This window comes from Ixodes scapularis, unplaced genomic scaffold, assembly GCF_016920785.2.
Source record: "Ixodes scapularis isolate PalLabHiFi unplaced genomic scaffold, ASM1692078v2 PGA_scaffold3__209_contigs__length_174095766, whole genome shotgun sequence".
Lineage (NCBI taxonomy): Eukaryota > Metazoa > Arthropoda > Arachnida > Ixodida > Ixodidae > Ixodes > Ixodes scapularis.
The window spans coordinates 162252706-162262094 of NW_024609868.1; the positions used below are offsets into that span (position 1 = coordinate 162252706).

The 9389-nt window shown below is 44.1% G+C and overlaps 1 protein-coding gene across 1 annotated transcript; it reads left to right on the top strand.

The window, feature by feature from the left end:
• Nucleotides 1–7310: 7310 nt before the first annotated feature.
• LOC120840468 (glycine-rich cell wall structural protein-like) lies at nucleotides 7311–8303 on the top strand. Its single transcript, XM_040501033.1, has 2 exons — nucleotides 7311–7379; nucleotides 8010–8303. The coding sequence occupies exons 1-2, from the start codon at nucleotides 7368–7370 to the stop codon at nucleotides 8301–8303; spliced, it is 306 nt and encodes a 101-aa protein (XP_040356967.1). The 5' UTR covers nucleotides 7311–7367.
• The last annotated feature ends 1086 nt before the right edge of the window (nucleotides 8304–9389 follow it).

The following is a 9389-nucleotide window of genomic DNA, read 5'->3' on the forward strand; positions in this document are numbered from 1 at the left end:
GTCATGACTTTTTTTTTTTTTGGGGGGGGGGGGGAGGGAAGGGAGGCTCTACCCTCCGCTGTCGCATGGTTTTGTGCAGACCTTGGGTTGGGTCACCCGCTTGTGCTGGTGTACGTAACGGCTGGGCCAGACAGAAGCTGGGCGGGGGCGGCACCAGTGCTTGACGGAAGAGCTGCCGCTGCTTCGTCAGGGATAGGTGGTTTCAGGCTTTGTGGCTAAAGCAGTAGCGATATGGTCGGTTCTCGGAAAGTAGCAGTGAGTGGGCTTGGGTACTGTGCTTTGTAAGTGGCTGCTGAAGCTCTCTTTTACAGTTTGTCGCGGCACTCATCCTCGACGGAAGTTCTGCCTGGCTCGAATGGTTCAGCGGTTTTCCTGAGCTGTCTTCTGTTTCTTCGATATAGGTGCCCGTCCTCGGTGCACACTTTGTACGAACGAAGAGCCACACAACGCTCACCCCTGGCTTTGCGACACCAAGAACTGTCATCGCGTATCCGGACGACGTTCCCAGGACGCAGCAGAGCAAGATGGTGATTTGCCTTAAAGGTTTGTGCATGTTTTCGCACTATGGAAGTCGTGGACTGCGGTAAAATCTCGCAGCCTTCCGCGTAGCTACCTTCCCATCAGAAGCTCACTGGGAGTGCGTTCATCTTCCAATGGTGTAGTCCGGTATTTAAGTAGTCCAGCCCAGAAGTCCTCGTTCGAGTGCTGAGTTTTCTTTAGTAGTCGCTTGACGACCTGGACTCCCTTTTCCGCCAACCCGTTGGACTGCGGGAACTTTGGGCTGAAAATAGTTTGGATGAAGCCAAATTTGGTTTCGAACGATGCGAATTCGTGAGACGTAAACTGTGGTCCACCGTCCGTGCAAACTTCTACAGGTATTCGATGCCGCGCAAACATAGAGGATAGCTTATCCACTACAATGAAGCAGGTTGTTACCGGCAGAAACTCGACTTCTGGGTAGTTTGAGTAGGCACAGTACGCCGCCAAATTATGTTTGCTGCCGTACTCGAAAAGGTCCACACCCATTCTCTGCCAGGGTTGGTCCGGGACTCGTCTGAGCATTAAGTGTTCCGATGGTTGCCTATAAGCAAAACGCCAACATGTGGAACATTGGCTGACCAGTGCCTTGATGGCCGCGTTCATTTGGGGCCAGTACATTAATAGTCTTGCTCGCGCCAGGCTTTTGTTTAATCCTAAATGCCCTTCATGCAGTCGGTGCAACATCTCTTTACGGAGACATTTTGGTATCACCACCCTGGTGCCTCGCAGTAGCACGCCGTCGATGCCCGTAAGTTCCGAGGAGAGCGGTGCAAGCCCTCCAACAACTGCATTTCCTTCTTCTATGGCTTTTATGATTTGCCTTAGTTCTTCGTCGTCCCAGGTGGCCGACGCTGACTGGGCCTTCATTTTGTCGCTGTGACTACTTTCCCAGCGTGTTGTAGCGTGTCACTATTTGCCCAGGATTCAGTGACTTCAGCCAGAGTCCTCTTCAATACATTATCCCTCTTCATTCTTTTTGCCACAGAATGAATTCTCAATACCGCTTTCGCCGTCAACCTTCAGTGCAGAATCTAGAGCTATCAAGTGGAGGCACTACAAACCCCTACGCTCAATAGATCATTTCCAAAGTCATGTTCCATCTTGTTAGTCAAAACGCTGTTCTGCTTTCGACAAACTAATGGCGGTCATGAGACTATATTTCATCAGGAACACAAACTTCAGCGAGTTATTGGCAGATGAAAAAAGGTTTTCCGGTATCCTCATAAATATTTTTTATTTGTTTCAGTTTAGATGGTGTGAGCATAAGAACTGACTAGAACAAAGGGAGGCCCTAAATGCCTCTTTTTAATTTTTCGTCATCAAAGAGCTTTAGAGCCGAGCTTGTGCCAAAAGGGTGATTGTAACATACTCCGAAATAATTGTTACGCAGCCGTTGTATCAAATTTGTGAGTCATGTTGAAGTAACGTGTCGAACGGACAGGTCTCATTAATCCTCCATTTCGTAGTATCCTTAACTTCTTCCTTCATCAGCCTCAACGACGCCGTCACTATTTCGGCGCAGGTGTCATATACTGAGATGATGATAGTGATCACCTACTAGATTGAATTCTGAAAAGTGTCTTTCCCTGGCTCTTTCTGGCTCGCAAAAAAACCGCTTTTTTTTGCATAGAAATAGAAACAAAATCTAGATTTTTAAGTATTGTTTTTAGATATCAATAAATATTGAGCGCTGCCAGCATACAGTGGTTAGTTACAGGCGTAAAATACTACTTGTAATCGCTAATTTGGGCGGTCTCACTGAAAGAGGGATGGCCAAACAAAAATGCCTCATCTGGAGCAGTAGCGCTCACTGCGGCAGTCTTTGACCTGTAACAAACTTTGGCCGAAGTATTGTGACCTGCGGCTTACCGAAAGACACTGCTTTAGTTAGGTGCAAGCGTCGCCGCGTCAGTTTCGGACGTCCTGTCCCCTACAAGCGCTTGTTGCCTTTTGCCGCCCCCTGGCGTCGCATGCACGTTCGAGGCTTACGAGACATCTAAGCGTTATCGAAGTAGAAAGAAGTGGAATGTATATCGCTTTTAAAGCACCTTCCCGATATTCGTTCTGGCCACCTCAATAACAATATCAAATACGTAAGTGTATATCATCTGTACAGGCTAATGGCCGGCATTTGATTGCTGATGACACATTAAATATAAACGGACAAGGACTCGGATGAGTTGAACTAGCCCACAAATTTAATGATTGTTTTATTAACTCAATTGATAATGACCACAGTAGAGTGAATAAAGCATTGATGTTTGTATCGAGATTTATAAAGAAAGTATCATCGTTTATCCTTCGGATTTTCATGAGGTCAGTTCTGCGGTTTGAGGTCATGAGGTCAGCTCTGTGTAAAAGTTGCGATATTAGCGGCACCTAAATAAAAGCCATTAAATATGTAATTTCGCAAATTGCACATCTTTCAATTGATTTGTTTATTCTGTCATTATCACAGGGTATTTTTCCTAAAAAAATGCAAATAGCAAAAGTGTCGATACTTTATAAGTCTGGTGATAAAAATTATTTATCAAATTATAGGCCGGTTTCTGTACTTCCGATATTTTCAAAGGCTTTAGAAAAACTGATACATTTTCGATTAAAGCAGTTTGTGAAAAATTTCAGTTGCAACAGATTCTCAATTCAATTTTCAGAAAAGGTCGATGGACTGTACTTGCGCTGTTGAACATTAAAGAAATATTTCTGGAAAATTTTGAAAATAAAATTCTAACAGTAGGAATTTTTGTCGACTTTTCGAAAGCCTTCGATTGGTTAAATCATGACACACTAACGAGTAAGCTTTACAATTATGGCATTCGTGGAAATGCGGCGGCGTTAATAAAAAGTTATTTGAGCTTTCGTTTTCACAGCATTCACATCAATGGCCACTTTTCTGATCTAAAACAACTACAGGCAGGTGTACCATAAGGAAGTGTGTTGGGACCCAAGTCATTCAACCTATATATTAACGACATCATAAATGTTTCACATAATGCCCAGATAATAACCGATGCGGACGATACGAGCATATTTTTTCAAGGAACGGACAGAAATATTATTTCGTCTGAAATGAATAGTTTCCTCAATGCGCTTAGTTCGTGGGCACTGGCAAATGTGTTAAAAATCAAAAGCAATAAAACAAATGCCGTTCTATTTCGCCCTAAAAGTTCTCATTGTCAAATAGGTATACCACTTAAGTTAGATAAATCGACCATACAAGTTGTTCCAACGCTAAAAATACTAGGGGAGTTCCTTAACCAATACATGAGTTAGAACGAACACGTAGAACATGTTAGGTTTAAATTATCAGAAATGGCAGGTATTATTTATAAACGTCGTTTTTGTTTACCAGAAAGGGTCAAGATTATTTTATATAACACATTGTTTGATTCACATTTGAAGCACTGTCAGATTGTATGGCGCAATACGATAAAATTAAACATAGACGGATTATACATCGCACACACAAAACAAAAATCTTACGTTTAGTACCCAATGCACCATATAATAGTCATACCGATATTTTATCCTCAAGCTTTAAGGTAACGCGTGTTTTTCCTTATATACTCAGACATTAATACAGAAATATAAAAATAGTATTTATTATAATAACAAATCATTCCTTCACTTAGCTTCGCTGGATAAAAACTCTTCGTTTTATCATACGCGTAGTTCAGAGCACTGGAGAGTGCCGCATCCCAGAACCAATTACGGATTTCAAATGCTTCAGTATACTGCACCATGCGCCCTTAATGAACTCATTAAAACAATATGCACATAAAAATATGACCAATAACCAAATTAGACAATGGTAGTTTTACACCAAATAATATTTAAAAAGTTCTGCACTGTTCATGATATCAAAAGCTTTATTAAGTTCTGTATATTTTCTTTTCTTGTTTTTTGCAAGTGCCGACTAATCTGCCTAAGTCTGTTTCGGACGCAGGGACCTTTCAAGCTACGCAATGTAGCCTTTTTTCTCTTTCTCCTTCTTTAAAATGGAGTCCATAAAGATGAATCGAATTAAGGAAGGTGGTCACCGATGCAGAGCCTGAACATTCCAGACATTAGTCATTTATATTTTTGTGCGATGTGAGCGTGACGAGACATAATCTTTTCTGCGCTACGCAATTGAGGGTATAATTGGAATGCTCGGCTTCGGCATGCCCCAGACAGCTCACGACATCAAAATGTGGGGAATATTCCCCAGGAATTTACTCAAGTAAGCGCCCCGAACAAGGTGGTAGAACTGTCACCAATTGAAACCAAAAACACAATGGATAAAAGACAGTACGGCGAAGAACACCGTATCTCTCGTAAGTGAACACGCGCTACATTTCAATCTACATTGGTATACAATAATTTAGACTTAATTTGGAGCCACTAGACGGCACTGAGTTTCTGAAAGTGTTTATTCACTGAAATTTCTTCTGTCTATAGGTGAGTTGCAAGAGCGAATCCAAAGTAACTCCCTGAGTACGAACACAGGGTGTCTTACGTTGTCCCTAAGACGACTTGAAGACCGAAAGCCAAAGCGCCGATGCATTAAAGACAGACAGATGATGTATTCGCTGAGTCATCCCTCTTAAGGTGCTGAGTCATCCTCTTTAATGTGCTGAGTTATCCTTCTCAATGTGTGCGTCATCCTTCTCAATGTGCTGAGCCATCATCTTAGTTTGCTTAGTCATCAACTGAGTGGTCACATCAAAGTTTTGGTGCCTTCCGTGTCGCCGACGTGTTTTCGCTCAAGGACTTCGAAGGTTGACCGAACGATGAGACATAAAGGCTTTCGCCTTAAAAAAGGCTCAGTTCGTAGAGCGATGAAGACTGTAGAGATAATGACTGCTATCACTCTGGTCGCTGATTCGAATCCGGTTCGACAGGGAAAAAGTGTTCTGTTCTTAGAAACTTACCGGTGGCAGCAGCGGCTTGGGACAATCATGTGATTGGTGACTTCACCGGGATTTTTCGCGAAGGGCGACCACGCAGTATCCGCGAAATGTTCCCACTAACAGCTATCGCTGCAAAATAAACTGTCCCTACCTCAGCTGGTTGGTACAAAAAGGCAGTAGAGCTGGCGCAATTATGAGCTTCAGCATTAGAGGACTTGTGAAGGTCCTCTTTTCTCCTATGTAATTTGTAGCTTAATCGTCTATATTTCACACATTGAACGAATATTTCAGCCTGCGAAATAGATCGAGAGACGAACACTTTCCGTGTTAGTTCCCACGATAAGCTTGACAAGCAACTCACAGTTAACTTAGGGCCGCCTGAAACCTAACGGCCGCAGCCGTAGTCGGTCGGTCTTCCTAAGTCTGGCTGAAAGCTGCATACAATATATACTTTGCATTGGATGGGATACGCAGCCGGCCGTGTATTAAAGTGCGCGAGCAAGCAGAAAAAGGTTTCCTTCGACCTAAAAAACTACTGGTTTATTTTTTTATTTTTTTGTTTCTCGTGTTCGGAATCCGTCAAGTGAAAGCTTCGAGGTTTGTGCAGCAAGAAAGCTTTGGCCAATGTGTTGGGACCTCAAACCCAGCAAAGGTGTTGCTTTTTGTCTGATTTTTCCCGTTAATGTTTATTAAAATAAAGACACGTTTCGATTTTATCTTAAATCTTCATTTCAATCGATTTTTAAATGCAGCGGGGCTCTAAATCTGAATGCCCTAGGCGAGAAAAAAGATTAGGGAGAAAGTTGTCACATAATATATGGAACCTTGTCAATTCGTAGGCTATCGTTTGGCATTGCACTGTTTGGTACCTCGTCACAAATTTGAATGGCCACTCTCGTTTACCTCCGCAGAGGCACTCCTCTGAGGCAAACGCAAAAGTGAATTTAGTTACGCGCTTTGGAAGCCATGTTTCAGGAATGAAATATACCGAGGAATCCGCGGTGCCCGCTCACTTAGAATCACCCGAATCACCCCCTTAGTGACGAGTGACGTGTTCCTAAAATCAAATGTGTAACACGAAAGAGGAGAGAGCTGGTTGAGTACTAGGGTATTAGGCGTTGACAAAAAGAAAAACATATCTTATAACTTATTACGTAATTTTCGCATGGGCGCAATTGTACACCTCCTCTAATCTCGTCATCTTCATGCCCTAATTCGGGCGTGCCCTTGAGCAACGCGGGAATATATTTGGCTTCCGATTCGCCGCACCGCAGTCAAACTAGATACCTCCCAGAAGTTTGGACAAGCGAGCTGGCGATCGTGAGACCCGCCCGGGCGCCAACTAGAGCAGGTGACGAAACCTGCTCCACGGCGGACCTCTCAAGCAGCGTCTCAAATCTGGCGCGTGCCGATAAAGTGCGCGATAATTTCCGGCTTCCGGAACCCCATCTTTATTTGTGGGTTCTCCGCCATTTTTCCTCCTTTCTTATCCGCTCACCTCTTTGTTCTAATTATATTTTTCGCTCGTCTGCAATTAGCTCGGCTCGGCCGTTAGTGATCTGGCTCAGATGGTAAGACTGCAGGTGCAGGACAAAAACCAAAAGGCAGAAAAGTGTGTCAATTAGCATGTAGGACGTTTCAATTGAGTCGGAATGGACGCACCGAAAGGGAGAGGTTATTTAAGGATACTTCCTCTCTTTCCTTTCCGCCATTTTCACATGACGTGATTGTGCGGCCCCCGATTTCGTAAGGAGTGGCTCGCTCTCATTTTCACTCGCCGGACAGAGCCCCCCGCTTTTGTTTCGACGGCTCTGCTTCTCGCTCGAGTTTCGAGGAGGAGGAATTACCACGTCATCGGTGCGCTCGGTATAAAAGCTGCTGGCTGTGAGGCAGGCATTCAGTCCGAGTTTGCCTCTCGTCCCAGGACAAGCAACCATGAGGGGATTGGTGAGTGCAACCAAGGCGTTGAGGAACGGCTCAAGTCTATCTATCTGGTTCTATCTTCTTTTCTGGAGCATTGAACATGTATTGCGTGAACTTAAACGGGGTAATCAGATGTGTTCTATATGAAGACAACTTCATTCTTGCAGTTGTTGAAACGCTCGCCGATTTCACATCAATTCGTAACTCAGCTACAGTTACCTGTACGTTTGTATGTAATGTAACATACTTGGCTTTGTCTTGGGATTTGCAAACTTGCCATAACGTGAATGCGGATAGATGTTGATTTCACTGACGGAGATCAACACTTCTGACAGATTTGTGTAACATTCAAGTAAGGTGATAGTAAATGTCGCGGGAATATTTTGTGAAGAGCTTTCGCTAAAAAAAATAGTGTCGACATTCCCATTCGGTTGTTATGAGGTGACGCTCTAACAAAGCCCTTTCATTCCGTGCGGAACGCAATACAGTCCGGTTTCAGGGAAAGCCCTACGTCACGCTGCCTAGAAACCATTAGCGTCAATGGACGGAATACACGCTAAGGGTTAAGGTTTCCGTTCGCTCTTGGGCGCGGTAGACGAAATTCATACGAAAACTTGATTTTTCTTTTAACAAATCGTGACTCCGTGTCTGCAGATTATCGTCTTCGTGACCTTCGCCCTGGTCGGAGTGGCGTTTTCTGGCGGCTACGGCGGCGGCTTCGGCGGCGGCGGCGGCTACGGCCACGGCTACGGCCACTACTCCAAGTCGCTTCCCGGGCCCTCGTTCCTCGTGAAGAGTGTTCACCACGTGAGCCGAGTGAGCCACGGAGGAAACCTGGTCGGAGCTCACGCCGGTGGTGGATTCGGGGGTGGATTCGGTGGGGGATTCGGGGGCGGATTCGGCGGCGGGTTCGGCGGTGGCCATGGCCTTCTCCTGCACAAGGGCTAAGGAGCAAAGCCCCGTGTCGAGCGAGTGAGAGTGCGACGACTGAGACGACGTCTCCCCGTGAGGTTCGACAGCTGTCTTCGCAAGACGCCTGGCTGGTGAATGTGGCTGCTCGCGGCAGGGATTGACCTCATGTCACACCCTGATTCGAGTGGAGCGAAAGATCAGCATTTCATTCTGTACAGTTCTACTCTCTTTTGTAAAATAAAGGATGAATGACAAAAAGGAAAAGACTACAATTTCGGTGTTTTTCGTTCGACGAACAGTTGGGCAAGAAATACGCTTCTCCTCGATTTATTTACGGTATTCGACAATGGCAATGGTGCGACATGTCTTAACTCGGAAGCACGTCTGATGAATGAAACTATCTGAAATACAGAAATCGCATTACCGCTATCTCTTATAACCACAGAAACACAAAAACAAAAACAAAACATTGATCCACGACGCATGGCGCAATTATTTCTGGTAAATGCTGTCGGAACTTTGTCGTCTTCGCTAGAAAAACTTCATATGAAAAGGTATATAAATTGCTGAATGTTTTAGTGTCTGCTGACTTATTGAATAATTAAGTGAATATCCAGCCTCGTAAGAAGGAACAGTAGCGTTTGGTGACGCCCTGCACAGGGTGAGGACGTAAAGTATTTACTTCGTCGGGTTTCCTGATTTAGCACACGATATTAGAAACGGGCGTCCACAGGTCTCTCGTTAAAGCCATCTTGAGTCTCAACCGAGTATTCGCTCTTAGAAAAAACGGGCGGTTGACGTTTAGTAGATCTTTAGCGTCAAGCAATAATGCATTGATTATCCAAACCTTCATCTTTACCTGGTGCAACTACCAGTTCATACTGACTGAATTGCTACTACATAAAAAATTCTTCGAAAGATGTATTTATAATTAACATAATATTTTTTTTAATATTCAGAGATCGAGTCGAGGTCGAGTTCAATTTTCACTATTTGCTAAAGCACAATCGAAACTGTAAAAAATATGCCATATATTGTTTATCTGTAAGAATCAGCTTTCTATATCACACCAAAGCCACGTTTTTGAGAGAAAGTATTTTCTATCATCTTAAAATCACCATA